This window comes from Engraulis encrasicolus, chromosome 1, assembly GCF_034702125.1.
Source record: "Engraulis encrasicolus isolate BLACKSEA-1 chromosome 1, IST_EnEncr_1.0, whole genome shotgun sequence".
NCBI classification, from domain to species: Eukaryota; Metazoa; Chordata; class Actinopteri; order Clupeiformes; family Engraulidae; genus Engraulis; species Engraulis encrasicolus.
In genome coordinates this window covers 1,131,766-1,149,441 of record NC_085857.1, presented here as the reverse complement: position 1 = coordinate 1,149,441, position 17,676 = coordinate 1,131,766, and the positions used below count along the sequence as shown (strand labels likewise).

The 17,676-nt window shown below is 43.6% G+C and overlaps 1 protein-coding gene across 1 annotated transcript in view; it reads right to left on the bottom strand.

The window, feature by feature from the left end:
- Window positions 1-2,571: 2,571 nt before the first annotated feature.
- Window positions 2,572-17,676, bottom strand: part of LOC134446315 (alpha-1,6-mannosylglycoprotein 6-beta-N-acetylglucosaminyltransferase B-like) — a 207,429-nt gene continuing 192,324 nt past the window's right edge. The window contains exons 15-17 of the mRNA XM_063195667.1: window positions 13,538-13,612; window positions 9,153-9,433; window positions 2,572-4,143 (exon numbers count right to left, since the gene is read on the bottom strand). Of these exons, the coding sequence (XP_063051737.1) occupies window positions 3,945-4,143; window positions 9,153-9,433; window positions 13,538-13,612 (555 nt within the window). The 3' untranslated portion in view covers window positions 2,572-3,944. The remainder of the gene's footprint in view (window positions 4,144-9,152; window positions 9,434-13,537; window positions 13,613-17,676) is intronic.

The following is a 17,676-nucleotide window of genomic DNA, read 5'->3' as shown; positions in this document are numbered from 1 at the left end:
ACCGCACTTGTTCCTGCTGCAAGTACGTTTGGTGAGTCACACCACTCCACTCCATCTAACCTCCGGAGCCTGGGAAAGAAGTTATTACCTGCCATTCTTGTGCCTTGTGATCTTTAATCTCCAAGAAGCAGAAGCAAACGGCACATATAAATAAAAAAAAGTTGTCCCTGGCCAAAGGAAATAAGCTATCAGTTTCTCATGGCTTTGTCCTTGACTCACCTTATGCTGAATTGGCGTTTTGATCTGCTCAACCGGAAAACAAGATGACCTGCGATGATGATGGTGGTTCCCATCATCAAAGTTTTAAAAGTTACCCTGGCTGCAGACCGCTTTGAATGAATAAATAATGACAATAATTTGTCTCCTTTCTGAGCCGAGCTGAAGCGAGAAGTCTCCTGTGGTCTTGCCACTGGCAGGCCGCCTGTATTTCCTGTATTTCATTTTGTACTTTTATTCTTGTTTACAACCTCTAGCTTCCTGAAAATAACTGAAACAAACAAATATTATTGCAAATATACAGCTTCAGCAAAGGCTTTGCATTTAGGTTGGGTCAAAGTGACCAAAGTTAGGGCAGTGGTGTACTCTACGTAGAAGGCATAAATATATACAGTATACCCACTTCAAAAAATGCTTGAATATACATTATACAGTATACCCACTTCAAAAAAATACACTACACCGCTAGTGCCAGTGTGTTTACATACTTCATATTGATAAAGTGTAAGTATACAAGCATCTTTCATGGTAGCCTCTTAGTGCAGATGGAGTTGCCGATGGGCCTCTTTACAATTTGATGAAAATACTCAAGTACATCATAACAACATTGCTATGACAGAACCGAGAGCCTTAAAGGAGAATTCCGGCCAGTTTGGCAACTTGTCCCATCTTATTGAGGCCAAGGGAAAAGCCGCGAGAAATTTCCATGCGGGTTGCATAAAGTTGTTTTCAATAAAAGTGCAAGGCAGCGAGCAAAAGTTTAGCCTTTTATGAAGCTCATAATAACGTCTATCAAAATGCGTTAGAGTGAATTGACTTGCTGTTTGCACACATACAACGAAACCCAATGGGTAATTTTAGCATTAGCTAGCACAGATATGATGCATTGGCCACTTTTAGAAGCAGTATACCTGTCATCTTCCAGGTTTCACAAAAGTCCGCACAAACGGATCACCGAAGTCATACAATCCAGTAATCCAGAATGTTCTTTTTGTACACCTAAAATGATACTCATGAACCAAACCACTAGCCAGGCCGTGCCCTCCTACAGATGCAACAGCTTCAGCGTTGCTACTAGTCAGGTCAATGCTGTTTGGGAAATGTTAATTGTTATGCTCTTGGTCAGACCAAGTCTTGAAGAGATTTGAAAGTCGATGATAATCAGTCTACCAAACTTCAACCAAACATCAACAAGTGGGAACACACCTTGGGCAGTGAAAAGATAAGAGTACAGATAACATTATTCCATAATTTTGTTACATGTTGTTGATTTTATTGTCCTGTAACAACACAAATGGATTCATAGAAATTTTGCTGTAGGCTTTTCCACAGTTCAAACCATCACTTATTGAAAAATAATCTCTCATCACATTTTTTTGTCAGATTTTGAACAGCACGATTGCTCTGAGTCTAGTCATCAGTCCAGTGACAGTCAGAGCAAATCAGATACAAAGGTTCAGGAATTCCTCTTTGCTGATGTGCTGTCTGCATTTCCCATCAGCTCCTGGTAATGGGCCTGATAATGGGCTCGTTCGTGACGAAGCAGTGCTGCTTTTGCTAGGCAGTAGGCATGCACACTTTAGATTACCTCAATGCATCAAACTGGCAAAGTGCGCATGCTCGCTGCTTAGCAAAAGCAGCACTGCTTCATCACGAACGAGCCTATTGATGCAGGGATCCATTGGTAGACCTCCCTTCAATGTTGCCAGATATGTCTGATCAAATCCCGCCCTAAAAAGGTGCTCAAAAAACGCCAAGCGCGGCGCTAAATTTCGCCCAATCTCAACAAATTGCATTGATTTTTAAGGGCATTAAACTGCAGAAAAAACGCCAAATGGGAGATTTTTTTCCCCGTTTTTACCCGCAGACGGCCGTCCCAAGAAGCCCAATCTGGCAACACTGCCTCCCTTCTGACTGTCATGATGCTGCAGCAGCGTGTTGCCATGGTAGCTGAAGGGGTTGGGTCTATACAGCGTGTTGCCATGGTAGGGGAAGAGGGGTTGGGCCTATAGATAAGTCATTTGTTTGGAGAAACTGACTTTTTGACATTTGACATTTTGGACGTTTGCAGTAAAGCTAAACTGTATATTGTAGAGATCAGGGGGTCGTTTCTCGACAGTGCCTTTGCTAACGACTTTAGCCATTTTGTTCGTTCTTAAGACCAACGTTGTAACCAAGGTCTTGAGTTGGTCTTAAGTTGTTCTTAAGTTGTTCTTAAGTTGGTCTTGCGTCTAAAGACCAACTGAAGACCAACTTAAGACCAACTTAAGACCAACTCAAGAGCAACTTACGACCAACTCAAGACCAACTTAAGACGGTTAGCAAAGACAAGAATCGAGAAACGGACCCCAGGTTTGGATTTACAATAATAATTAAAAAAAAAATGTAATCTGTGCTGTTTGTAATGAGATATTTCATGTTCAGGTTGATGGCATCCGTTTATTGCCATTATTTTCTTTCTAGGTAAGTGAGTGGCCTGTCTGCTTTTGCACTTATAAGCTCGCTCGTGATGGCACAGTGCTGCTTTTACTGAGCAGCGCACATGCAAACTTTGCCATTTCAATGCATTCTGGTTAGAATTTTCTAACCAGAATGCATCATAATGTTGCATTGTGCGTTCTGCTCGGTTAGCACAGCACTGCCTTATCACGAACGAGCCCTATGTGTCTGTGTGAGTATTGGGGGTGGGGGGAGAGATCAAGAACCAAAGTCAGGCCTTAAAGCAGTGCTGCAACTTCATGGAGTGCTTGAACATCTAGCTCGCTAACTCGTACCAAATCTCATAGTGCCACATACGGGTACTCAGCTAGCTCGCTAACTCGTACCAAATCTCATAGTGCCACATACGGTTACTCAGCTAGCTCGCTAACTCATACCAAATCTCATAGTGCCACATAGGGCTACACCGCTAGCTCGCTAACTCGTACCAAATCTCATAGTGCCACATAGGGCTACACAGCTAGCTTGCTAACTCATACCGGACCTTTGGCACTACAGAGAGAAGCCACAGGAGAATGGGAGAGAAATAGATATCCATCTTGCTGCGTTCCCCTGTCCGTTTTTCTCCGTGAGGGGCGGCCAAGACTGGCTGACTACAGGCTCCTTCGCTTCGGGATGATCAATGCAACGCCAAAACGCCAAAAAGGGAAACATCCTTGCAGTTGGTCAGCACATTGCTATTATCACTTAGCAACGCACTATTTACGGGGCTGAAGCCAACTAGCCAACCAATAATCACAAGGCATAGTTGTTCACTAACTCCAGTAGAACGTCCAATCAGCGCGTCAGCATTGAGCGGCTTTCACCCCAAACAACTCTCGTCGTGACCTCTTTCACCCCAAACAACTCTCGTCGTGATCTCTTGCCGACTGCTGTCACCTCAAACAACTCTCGTCATCTCTCGTCGTGACCTCTTTCACCCCAAACATCTCTCGTCGTGACCTCTTGCTGCCGGCTGTGATTGGTGGGAAGGAGGAGGCTGCTGAGGGTTCCAGAGAGGTGATTGGCCGCATCATAAGCAGTCTCAACACAGTGCCCCCTGGATGTAGGGAGGTTTCCACTCTGTACAGCGCCCCCTGGCTGTAGGGAGGTTTCCACTCTCCTCTCCTCTCTCTTCATCATAAGCAGTCTCTGCACAGCGCCACCTAGCTGTAGGGAGGTTTCCACTCTCCTCTCCTCTCTCTTCATCACAAGCAGTCTCTCCACAGCGCCCCCTGGCTGTAGGGAGGTCATAAGCAGTCTCTGCACAGCGCCACCTGTCCCCGGCGGTAGTCTCTGCAGGGGCAGACTCGTCGGTACTTGGGGCTGCGACCCGCGCAGCTAAAGAGAAGTGGATCCTTCTGGAGTCCGCACTCGCGCCGCGGCACCGAGAACGCCGGGAAGACGTGGTTCACCTCCGACTCCACCGCCTCGCACTGCACCTCCAGCCTGGGAGGAGATGAGGGGGAAGGGGAGGGATGAGAGGGGGAGGGGAGGGGAGGAGGAGATGAGGAGGAGGAGAGAAGGAGGAGGAGGAGATGAGGAGGAGGAGATGAGGAGGAGGAGAGAAGGAGGGGAGTAGGAGGGGATGGGGGAGGAGGCAAAAAGTTTAGTATGTCAGCTCAGGTATGTTGTATCTTGCAACCACCATGAGCTGTCAAGACAGAGCAGTTGGCTTCTCCACATGCATCAGACCAAAACTTATTTGTCATTACACTTCCCCCACACATACACTATACAGGCACTATTCTTGTTAGAGGTGCACCGAAAATTCAGCCGCAGAAAATATTCGGCTGAAAATACAAAAAAAGACACTTTCGGTTTTCGTCCGAAAGCCAATTGAGCGGCCGAATGAAGGAATTAATTAACTAATTCCAGTTCTACTCTAACATTTGAAGACTTCAAATACACATTTATTTTCATTCCAAAACACGTCTAAACATTTATTGTAAGCCGTAGATTTAAAGGGACACTGTGCAGGAAATGGTCAAAAAAGGTACTGCAACTATGCTGCTCATTGAAACTAGGCTCCCTATTGCCAAATTTGATCTTTACATGAAAGTTTACTAAGTAATAAACAAATATTAACTAGTGTGGTCCAATTACAGTCATTTTTGCAGCTAAAATGGCTATTTTAGGAAATTCAAAATGGCGGACCATGGAGAAGATCCCCCTTTTCATGTATGAAAAGTGCACATTTTCCAGTCATAACGAATACTTAGAATTTGATGGTGGTGGTAAGTATTCATGAAAAAGGTAACATTAGTGAGTGGGCAGCATGAATTCTGGAAATGAACAACTAAAAATCTCACACAGTGTCCCTTTAAGCAATATTTAAAAATAGTGAAACTTTTGATAACTTTTGACTGAATTGTAATATTCGGTTTCGGTTTCGGTATTCGGCCAAGTGATTAATTATTATTCGGTACCGGTTTCGGCCACAAATTTTCATTTCGGTGCATCTCTAATTCTTGTCCTTTAATTCATGTGGGATCAAACACTGTGTGGGAAGTCTTACTAAATATCTATCTACAATCGCTCTTGCTTAAAGAAAACTGACAAAAATGTGTGATGATATTGAAAATAGTGACAAGCCAGAAGATAAAAGTGGAAAAATAGGAAGTTCAAAAGGAAAATGACAAGAAAACATCAGCGATAAAGAGGGACGGTGGAAGACGAGATGCCATCAGACTGCAGTGAACCTAAAGCTCACTATCAATGACACAGCCAGTGCTGACAGGCAAGCACCTCATCTCTCTCTCTACAGCCAGTGCTGACAGGCTTTTCTGTGACAATGTGTCTCAAACACCCCATCTCTCTCTCTCTACTCTCGCTCTCTCTCTACTCTCTCTCTCTACAATGTGTCTCAAACACCCCATCTCTCTCTACTCTCTCCTCTCTCTCTACTCCCTCTCTCTCTCTCTACTCTCTTTTCTCTCTCTACTCTCTCTCTCTCTCTACTCTCTCTCTCTACTCTCTCTCTCTCTCTACTCTCTTTTCTCTCTCTACTCTCTTTTCTCTCTCTCTTCTCTCTTTTCTCTCTCTCTACTCTCTTTTCTCTCTCTACTCTCTCTCTCTCTACTCTCTTTTCTCTCTCTCTACTCTCTTTTCTCTCTCTACTCTCTCTCTCTCTCTACGCTCTCTCTCTCTACTCTCTCTCTCTCTACTCTCTCTCTCTCTTTTCTCTCTCTACTCCCTCTCTCTCTCTACTCCCTCTCTCTCTCTACTCCCTCTCTCTCTCTACTCTCTCTCTCTCTACTCTCTTTTCTCTCTCTCTACTCTCTTTTCTCTCTCTCTACTCTCTTTTCTCTCTCTACTCTCTCTCTCTCTCATTACACTTAGCTGACACTTTTTATCCAAAGCGACTTACAGTGATTCACGTACAGGGTATTGGTTACAATCCCTGGAGCAATGTGGGGTTCAGCCATGGATCAAGGTGCAGGTAGGGCTGGGATTTGACCTGCAACCCTCTGATATAAAGGCTCTAACCATTGAGCCATATACAGCATTCCCCCTCACATACACAACACATGCACTATTCTTGTGCTTTAATTCATGTGGGATCAAACGCTGTGCAGAAAGTCTTACTAAATATCTATCTACAATCGCTCTTGCTTAAAGAAAACTGACAAAAAATGTGTGATGATATAATGAAAAATAGTGACAAGACAGAAGTTAAAAGTGGAAAAATAGGAAGTTCAAAAGAAAACATGAGAGATAAAGAGGGAGGGTGGAAGACGACATGCCATCAGATTGCTGCAGTGACACCAGAGCTGTCACTATCAATGACACAGCTAGTGCTGACAGGCTTTTCTGTGACACTGTGTCTCCAAACACCCCATCTCTCTCTCTCTGTCTCTGTCTCACACACACAAACACAGACACAGACACAGACACAGACACACACACACACACACACACACACACACACACACACTGTAGACTGCTGATGTGAATGACAAATGGCAAAAGGTCAGAAGGCTCAGTCGTGTGTGTGTGTGTGTGTGTGTGTGTGTGTGTGTGTGTGTGTGTGTGTGTGTGTGTGTGTGCATACGTGCATACGTGTGTGCGCGCGTGCGTGAAAGTAACTTTGTGCAACTGTGCTTGTACTTGTGGTAGAGTTTCAGTTTTCAGCCTATGTGTGGATTTCAGCCTACTGTACGTGTATGTGTACAATATGGTGGACAGAGATAAGAAAATGGCGCGCGACTGTGCTACATATGTGTTTGAATTTCTTTGGTGTGTGTGTGTGTGTGTGTGTACATGCGTGCGCGCATCTGTGTGTGTGTGTGTGTGTGTGTGCCTGTGTATCTGTGTCGTGATGTCTGTCCTGTGTCCAGTGTGTGTCTGTGTGTGTGCGTGCGTGCATCTGTGTGTGTGTGTGTGTGTGTGTGTACCTGGCGAGCGCCTTCTTGTTGTTGACAAAGTGTGTGTGTGTGTGTGTGTGTGTGTGTGTGTGTGTATGTGTCAGTGTTAATTTCGTCATCCACGACGATGACGAAAATATTTCGACAACGCCCCTTTTTCCCTTGACGATGACGAGACGATGACGAAATAAAAAATGCCTCCAGCTAATAAAAATATGACGAAAATTTAAAAAAAAATTCGTCAAGGAGACTAAGACGAGACGAAATTTACAAGCCATGGACGAATGGACATTAAAAAATGTAATTATTTATAATTAATTTGTAATTTGTAATTGTAATATAGGCCTAAGTGTCTTGAACTTCATAGGTGATTGCGCGCTCACGCTGTGTTGCCTGGCTTGTCTCTGCTGGCAGCTGGCGGCTCAGTCAGTAGTTCTGTAGCCTAGTAGTTCAGTGAGTCCATTAAGTTGAGTTTAGGTCCTAAAACATTCCCAGAGAAAGAGAGAAAATAGCCGACGTTGAGGGAAGTGTTAATTTTGAAAACATCTTCAACAACCCTCTTGTCCATGACGAAGACGTGTTTCTGCAGTAATGACAGTTGCGCCAATCCTCCTCTGATACTGTCATTCTAAACCTCCTCGAGCTTCCCACTATTCTCCTTTTCACTTAGGCTGTCTTAACCCGGCGTCGTTCGTTGTTTGTTCTTTTTTTGTAATGTTTGCTATATTTGTTGTTTAACCAAATGTGTAGGCAGTTCGCAAGCAAATCATGAAGGTCGGATTTGTGAATTGATTTAAATCAGTCACCGCGGGAGCGCGCAGCCAGCAGGGGAAAGTTGGCCTGTCTAAACAGAGGCACGGCTACTGTAGCCTAGTTTTGAAAAGAATCAATGGATGGGCGATCGCTGAGGAGTTTAAAACTGTTGAGATTTGAAACTTTGAGATTTGAACTTGTTTCTCGTCGAGAGCAACGCTAAAAGACCCGAGGAAGTCGACAGCATCTCCATGCGTCTGCAGCGTCTTCCTAAGTTCCAAAAACTCTTTTCAGGGTCATGCTTATCGAGCCTCGACACCCCCGACAAACAAAACAGCATTCGTGTTTAAATATTTGTATGTGCATGTCCTTTCTATCGTCCAGTCTGCGTACCCCTGCCTAACTATTTTTCCTGGACTTCTGCATGGCATACGAAGTGTGCTCGCACAATCTATTTAAGCCTCCACGCATACCGCACGAGTCATTATCGTTCTCTGCTCGCATTGCCAATTGAAAACAAAAACCGCTAACTTGCATAGTCTAACATCAGCAATATTTTATCTGACTCGTGGTCATCGGGAAGCCACTATCAGGGAGACTTCTTGGACTTCATGCAGACTTGGGATGTCTGGTCTTCCCACTGCCGGCAATCTGCAGGCTTTGTCACGCGGTCAGGTGAAGAAACAGTAGCTTCCTCCGTGGATCAAACTCAAAATCAAATAGTAGCCTATGCAGCAGCTTCTAATGCACGAGAGAGAGAGAGAGAGAGAGAGAGAGAGAGAGAGAGAGAGAGACAGAGAGAGAGAGAGAGAGAGAGAGAGAGAGGAGAGAGAGAGAGAGAGAGAGAGAGAGAGAGAGAGAGAAGCTTGCACCTGGAAGTGTGTGTGTGTGTGTGTGTGATGCTCTTTTGCTCTATGATGTTGAAATGACTGATTTGGGTTTTGGTGGAAAATGACCAAGTAACAAGGTGAATATTTGCTGCAATAGGCTATATTAGTATTGAAATAACGATAGCCATTGAAGGTTATTAATTTTACACCACAATATTGACTAAAATGACTAAAATTTGAAATGTTGACTAAAATGGCTAAAATGACTAAAATTTGAAATGTTGACTAAAATGACTAAAATGACTAAAATTTGACTATGACTAAAATTGATTTTCGTCATTTTGACTAAGACTAAGACTAAATTGGGAAGCCAATGACTAAAATATGACTAAGACTAAAATTGTTTTTCGTCATTGTGACTAAGACTAAGACTAAATCAAAAAAAGCTGACGAAATTAACACTGGTGTGTGTGTGTGTGTGTGTGTGTGCGTGTGCGTGTGTGTGTACCTGACGAGCGCCTCCTTGTTATTGACGAAGCGGAAGAAGGCCGCCTCACACACCAGGTCGGCCACTCGACACGCCTCCACACAGGACTGGCCCTCCTCCGACACCAGCAGCCGGAGCGCGCTCAGCGGGGGCCAGCAGGGGGCAGCGCTGGCGTTGGCTGCCCAGCCGAGGAGCGTGGTGTTGGGCAGCGTTACGAAGGGGCTCCCCCCCCCCTGCTGCCATGGAGCCTGTTGGGAGCCATTGGCCTGAGGAGGGAAGGGAGCCGGAGGACCGCAGAACTCCTGGAAGAAGATGGAAGAAAAGACAGCAACGTTCACATGAGTGATAGGTTCTCATTTCCTCTTTTGAGTTTGTTTTGTTTTGTGTGTCTTGTGTTTTTGTCTTCTGTTGGGGTTTGTATTATTTGTAAAAAGAAAAGAGAAAAATGTAAAATAATGTATGAATTTGTTTTGACCACAGGAAGAACAGTGCTTCTAATAGAAGATAACTGATGTGTTGTCAATAAAGCAATCAATCAATCAATCAATATACTTAGGGCTGCACAATATATCGAAAATGTATTGTTATCGCGACATCACAGCTTGCAATACATGTATTGTTATCGCGATATCACAGCTTGCAATACATGTATTGTTATCGCGATATCACAGCTTGCAATACATGTATTGTTATCGCGATATCACAGCTTGCAATACATGTATTGTTATCGCGATATCACAGCTTGCAATACATGTATTGTTATCGCGATATCACAGCTTGCAATACATGTATTGTTATCGCGATATCACAGCTTGCAATACATGTATTGTTATCGCGATATCACAGCTTGCAATACATGTATTGTTATCGCGATATCACAGCTTGCAATACATGTATTGTTATCGCGATATCACAGCTTGCAATACATGTATTGTTATCGCGATATCACAGCTTGCAATACATGTATTGTTATCGCGATATCACAGCTTGCAATACATGTATTGTTATCGCGATATCACAGCTTGCAATACATGTATTGTTATCGCGATATCACAGCTTGCAATACATGTATTGTTATCGCGATATCACAGCTTGCAATACATGTATTGTTATCGCGATATCACAGCTTGCAATACATGTATTGTTATCGCGATATCACAGCTTGCAATACATGTATTGTTATCGCGATATCACAGCTTGCAATACATGTATTGTTATCGCGATATCACAGCTTGCAATACATGTATTGTTATCGCGATATCACAGCTTGCAATACATGTATTGTTATCGCGATATCACAGCTTGCAATACATGTATTGTTATCGCGATATCACAGCTTGCAATACATGTATTGTTATCGCGATATCACAGCTTGCAATACATGTATTGTTATCGCGATATCACAGCTTGCAATACATGTATTGTTATCGCGATATCACAGCTTGCAATACATGTATTGTTATCGCGATATCACAGCTTGCAATACATGTATTGTTATCGCGATATCACAGCTTGCAATACATGTATTGTTATCGCGATATCACAGCTTGCAATACATGTATTGTTATCGCGATATCACAGCTTGCAATACATGTATTGTTATCGCGATATCACAGCTTGCAATACATGTATTGTTATCGCGATATCACAGCTTGCAATACATGTATTGTTATCGCGATATCACAGCTTGCAATACATGTATTGTAATCGCGATATCACAGCTTGCAATACATGTATTGTTATCGCGATATCACAGCTTGCAATACATGTATTGTTATCGCGATATCACAGCTTGCAATACATGTATTGTTATCGCGATATCACAGCTTGCAATACATGTATTGTTATCGCGATATCACAGCTTGCAATACATGTATTGTTATCGCGATATCACAGCTTGCAATACATGTATTGTTATCGCGATATCACAGCTTGCAATACATGTATTGTTATCGCGATATCACAGCTTGCAATACATGTATTGTTATCGCGATATCACAGCTTGCAATACATGTATTGTTATCGCGATATCACGGCTTGCAATACACGTATCGATATCGCGATATCACGGCTTGCAATACACGTATCGATATCGCGATATCACGGCTTGCAATACACGTATTGTTATCGCGATATCACAGCTTGCAATACATGTATTGTTATCGCGATATCACAGCTTGCAATACATGTATTGTTATCGCGATATCACAGCTTGCAATACATGTATTGTTATCGCGATATCACAGCTTGCAATACATGTATTGTTATCGCGATATCACAGCTTGCAATACATGTATTGTTATCGCGATATCACAGCTTGCAATACATGTATTGTTATCGCGATATCACAGCTTGCAATACATGTATTGTTATCGCGATATCACAGCTTGCAATACATGTATTGTTATCGCGATATCACAGCTTGCAATACATGTATTGTTATCGCGATATCACAGCTTGCAATACATGTATTGTTATCGCGATATCACAGCTTGCAATACATGTATTGTTATCGCGATATCACAGCTTGCAATACATGTATTGTTATCGCGATATCACAGCTTGCAATACATGTATTGTTATCGCGATATCACAGCTTGCAATACATGTATTGTTATCGCGATATCACAGCTTGCAATACATGTATTGTTATCGCGATATCACAGCTTGCAATACATGTATTGTTATCGCGATATCACAGCTTGCAATACATGTATTGTTATCGCGATATCACAGCTTGCAATACATGTATTGTTATCGCGATATCACAGCTTGCAATACATGTATTGTTATCGCGATATCACAGCTTGCAATACATGTATTGTTATCGCGATATCACAGCTTGCAATACATGTATTGTTATCGCGATATCACAGCTTGCAATACATGTATTGCAAAAGTTGGTTAAATTAAGATACCTAAAAAAAAAAATTCAAATTTTTGATAACAGCAAATTTGGCGAAAAGGTTAAAAAAGATATTAAAAAGGTTGACATTTTAAGTTGATGCTGTATATTAGCCATGTTTTTAGAATGTCAAGTAGAGAGGGGAAAATATATGTGTATTTTCAATATTGCTAGTAATATCGATATCGTGGTATACGTGCATTATCGTGCATACGCGTTATCGTGCATCGCATATTTTTCTAATATCGTGCACTCCTAGTTCACATCTTGGAATTCTTGGAAGTCATCAATGGTTGCGGCTGAGGGTAAAAAGGCCTAGTCATAACTCATCAACATGAGTAGAGTGAATATTAACCTACCTAATATTGAATATTATTGAATATCATAATGAGTACTAAAGGATAACTTCAGTCAATTTCAACATGCAGTTGTAATGCTCACACTACCCTGGACTTGTCAGTACCTGAGGTTTTTTTTTCTTCTAAGGGCAAAAAAGGCCTAGTCATAATCAGTATTGACTCTAATCAATATAGAGTCAATACTAACCCACAGAGTCAATAGTAACCCACAGAGTCAATACTAACCCACATCAGAGTCAATACTAACCCACAGAGTCAATACTAACCCACATCAGAGTCAATACTAACCCACAGAGTCAATACTAACCCACAGAGTCAATACTAACCCACAGAGTCAATAGTAACCCACAGAGTCAATAGTAACCCACAGAGTCAATACTAACCCACAGAGTCAATACTAACCCACATCAGAGTCAATACTAACCCACAGAGTCAATAGTAACCCACATCAGAGTCAATACTAACCCACAGAGTCAATACTAACCCACATCAGAGTCAATATTAACCCACAGAGTCAATATTAACCCACATCAGAGTCAATATTATTAACCCACATCAGAGTCAATAGTAACCCACATCAGAGTCAATATTAACCCACATCAGAGTCAATAATAACCCAGATCCGAGTCAATACTACCCCACAAAGTCAATATTAACCTAAAGACAGAGTCAAAATTAACCCACATCAGAGTCAATATTAACCCACAGACAGAGGGAATTTTAACCCACAAATTCAATATTAACCCACATCAGAGTCAATATTAACCCACATCAGAGTCAATATTAACCCACATCAGAGTCAATATTAACCCACATCAGAGTCAATATTAACCCACATCAGAGTCAATATTAGCCTAAAGACAGAGTCATGAATGAGCAGAGAGGCAGATGAAGGAAGATGAGCTGTGCTGGCTGGCTGTCTTTAACGACACACTCAATTGTGACACATAACAGCTTATATTATGATATTATTCCACGCCACGTCCTCACCCACCTGGTGCTGAATGCAAGCATGGACCCTCTCCACACACACACACACACACACACACACACACACACACACACACACACACACACACACACACACACACACACACACACACACACACACACACACACACACACACACACACCCCACCCACCTGGTGCTGAATGTAAGCATGGACCCTCTCCAGCATCCCCTCACATGTGTACTCATACGGCAAATAGGGATCCACCTGGAGAGAGGGGGAGAGAGAGAGAGAGAGGGAGAGAGAGAGAGAGAGAGAGAGAGAGAGAGAGAGAGAGAGAGAGAGAGAGAGAGATAGAGAGAGAGAGACAGATTTATCACCTTCATAGATCCAGCCTTTAGTGGTATCGTCGTATCATTTTTGTAGGTGCAGTTTCTTCAATTCTTATTTTATGACCAGTTCTTTGAGCTTAAGTCCATGACGCGAGACTCCGTGTAAAGTTCAAACTGTTTATATAAGAAAATTGTCACATTACAGAAATAAAACGGATAAAATCAAACTTAAAACTTCTTCATATTGTCACGCCTCGTGGTCTCAGTGTCATCTCGACATGGCGTGGTCTCGTTGCTTTCTGGATAGTTTGTCTCGGTCAAAGACTGCTGCGCTCTGACCTTCCTCGTCACGCAAAACAGTTTTAATACAGCAAAAAGTGACGTCATGCATATCTTAATAAAATTAAGCAATATTAATCACAAGAAAATAACATTACTAAACAGCAGTAAATATGTCTAAATATTAAAACTAAACATAATGCAGTACAAAATTAAATTCTTATTCACTATTCACAATTATCTATTATGGCTCTAACAATTTTTCAACTTGTCTTTTTTCCGCAGATCTCATCATTCTTCCTAATTGCAATCAAAACTCCCTTTTCCTCGTAGCTCATGACAAGACAAATATGCTAATTGGGAGGTGTGCTGAATGACCTATTGTTTCCCCTCTACGACAGTAAATTATCTCACACCTAAATTGAATCAGTGAGATTGTGCCTCCCTGATTAGATCGATTGAGTGCATGCCATCCTCGGTAAACAGTTCTTTTTTAAAATGTCTCAAAATTAGATGGCAAGACGGGGAGGTGGGCGATGCAAGCCGGCGACGTGAGCAGACTGTCAGCAGCTTCTTTTATGAGTTATTTTAGAGAGCAGGAGCTGGAGCCGTAATCAACACAAGATAAAAAAGAAAACAGTTTAGATGTTCATAATCACAAGCTAATTAACGTGAGGGTAAAATAATGTGTTACGGTTTGAGATTGGCTTTTATACTTGATGACTTCACTCTCCTCTCCTCTCCTCTCTCTCTCCCTCTCTCTCTCCTTCTCCCTCTTCCTCTCCCTCCCCCCTCTCCCTATCTCTCTCCCTATCTCTCTCCTTCTCCCTCTTCCTCTCCCTCCCCCTCCCCCTCTCCCTCTCCCTCTCCTCTCCTCTCCTTTTCTCTCCTCTCCTCTCCTCTCCTCTCCTCTCCTCTCCTATCCTCTCCTCTCCTTTTCTCTCCTCTCTTGCTCTCTGCTCTGCTCTCCTCTGCTCTCCTCTCCTCTCCTCTCCTCTCCTTATATATTATACGAAAGTCTGTTACAGTCTGTTGTCTTTCATACGTGATGACTTCACAAGGCAGTGGGAGAGAATCAGCCTCAGTAATTACGTTGAATGAATGATTTCTTCCATTTTGATTTCTTCCATTTTGATAGATATACTACGGTGCAGCTTAAATCATCAAATTAATTATTCACTCAAGTGATTTTTTTTAAAAGCAGAGTTAAAAACACACATTTCCGATTTAATGAGATAAAGCGGTCAGGCTAAATATTTTACAAGGCTTTCATTCATCAGCATATTTCTAATGTGTCTGCGCACTCTCTCTCTCTCTCTCTCTCTCTTGCTCTCTCTCTCTCTCTCGCTCTCTGTCGTTCTTGCTCTCTCTGTCTCTCTGTCTCTCTCTCTTGCTTTCTCTCTCTCTCTCTCTCTCTCTCTCTCTTGCTCTGTCTCTCTCTCTCTCTTGCTTTCTCTCTCTCTCTCTCTCTCTCTCTCTCTCTCTCTCTCTCTCTCACTCTCTCTCATTATGTACAATTAAAATGATGAAACGGGAGCGAATACATTGGTCACCTTAACCCAAGTGTCATTTATTTTAAAACCATCTGTAAAAAACGATCGGCAGATTTGACACCACCGAAATCAAAACAGCCTCCATTTTTAAACATCCCAGTACTGCTGGTGACGCACATGACGTCATGGCGTTGAAAGCTCTCCCATTGGTTAACGCTTCGCGGTGCCGCTACATTTTTCAGCCAAGCTCAACTTTCTCGCCTCGCTCGCCCACCGCCCGCCACCCTCGCTTCCCTACGTCACCACCCCTCGCCTCGCTGCCGCGTCCCAATGAAAAATAATGGAACGCCACGCTTCTACCGCTTTGGAAGCGCCCATCTATCACAGGCGTTAGGGTGTAACATAGTCACATGTTCTATCAAGACAGCTTCCTTAGCAGAGATCTGCACTCTCTGAGTGGATTTCTGGTCTTGGATGGTCTTTAAGCTCACAGCATAGAGGAGATGAGAGGATGGATGAGAGGAGAGGATATGATATGATAGAGAGGAGATGAGAGGATGGAAGAGAGGAGATGAGAGGATGGAGGAGAAGAGATGAGAGGATGGAAGAGAGGAGATGAGAGGATGGAGGAGAAGAGATGAGAGGAGATGAGAGGATAGAGAGGATGGAAGAGAGGAGATGAGAGGATGGAAGAGAGGAGATGAGAGGATGATAGAGAGGTGATGAGAGGATGATAGAGAGGAGAGGAGATGAGAGGATGATAGAGAGGAGATGAGAGGATGGAAGAGAGGAGATGAGAGGATGGAAGAGAAGAGATGAGAGGATGGAAGAGAGGAGAGGAGAGGAGAGGATGGAAGAGAGGAGATGAGAGGATGGAAGAGAGGAGAGGAGAGGAGAGGAGAGGATGGAGGATAGAGGAGAGGAGATGAGAGGATGATAGAGAGGAGATGAGAGGATGGAAGAGAGGAGAGGAGATGAGAGGATAGAAGAGAGGAGATGAGAGGATGGAGGAGAGGAGAGGAGAGGAGAGGAGAGGAGATGAGAGGATGATATAGAGGAGATGAGAGGATGGAAGAGAAGAGATGAGAGGATGGAAGAGAGGAGATGAGAGGATAGAGGAGAGGAGAGGAGAGGAGATTATATGAAGGAGGAGATGAGATGAGAGGATGGAAGAGAGGAGAAGAGATGAGAGGATGGAGGAGAGGAGATGAGATGAGTGGATGGAATGCATTGAAGCGATGAAGAAAGAAATTTGGCGGGAGATGAGGAGGAGAGAGGAGGACTGTGGGAAGTTCTGGAAGAAGAGAGAGGTGGAGAGGTGAGGAGCAGGAGAGAGCAGCACTGTGGGAGGTTCTGTTTGAGGAGAGAGGTGAGAGGTGAGGAGGAGGGAGGAGGAGTACTGTGGGAGGTTCTGGATGAAGAGAGAGGAGGTAAGAGAGGTGAAGAGGATGAGAGAACAGCACTGGTGGAGGTGTGACAGGGAGGACAAAGGAAGAGAGAGGTGAGAGGTGAGGAGGAGGAGGAGGAAGAGGAGGGAGTACTGTGGGAGGTTCTGGATGAAGAGAGAGGTGAGAGGTGAGGAGGAGGAGGAGGAGAAGGCAGCACTATGAAGAGAGAGGTGGTGAGAGAGGTGACAAGCTGGGAGGTTCTGAATGAAGAGAGAGAGGGGGGGGCGGTGAGAGGTGAAGAGGGTGAGAGAGCAGCACTGGTGGAGGTGTGACAGGGAGGATAAAGGAAGAGAGAGGAGGTGAGAGAGGTGAGAGGGGAGGAAGAGGAGGAGGAAGAGGAGGATGGTGGAGGTGTGACAGGGAGGATAAAGGAAGAGAGAGGAGGTGAGAGAGGTGGAGGAGGAAGAGGAGAGAACAATACTGTGGGATCTGGATGAAGAGAGAGAGAGTTGAGAGGTCTACTCTGCAGCAGGTGACAGGGAGGTGAAGAAAGCTGCAGCCCTGTATGACATGACATGCTGACAGGAGAGGAGCTGGGGGAGGTGTAGGTGTGTGTGTGTGTGTGTGTGTGTGTGTGTGTGTGTGTGTGTGTGTGTGTGTGTGTGTGTGTGTGTGTGTGTGTGTGTGTGTGTGTGTGTGTGTGTGTGTGTGTGTGTGTGTGTGTGTGTAGCTGGGGGAGGTTGGAGCTGTGACTGTGAGGAAGACGAAGACGAAGAGGAGAGAGGCAGAGGAGAGATGCGTCCCCCTGTTGAATTTTAAGATTGTTTCTATCCACATGA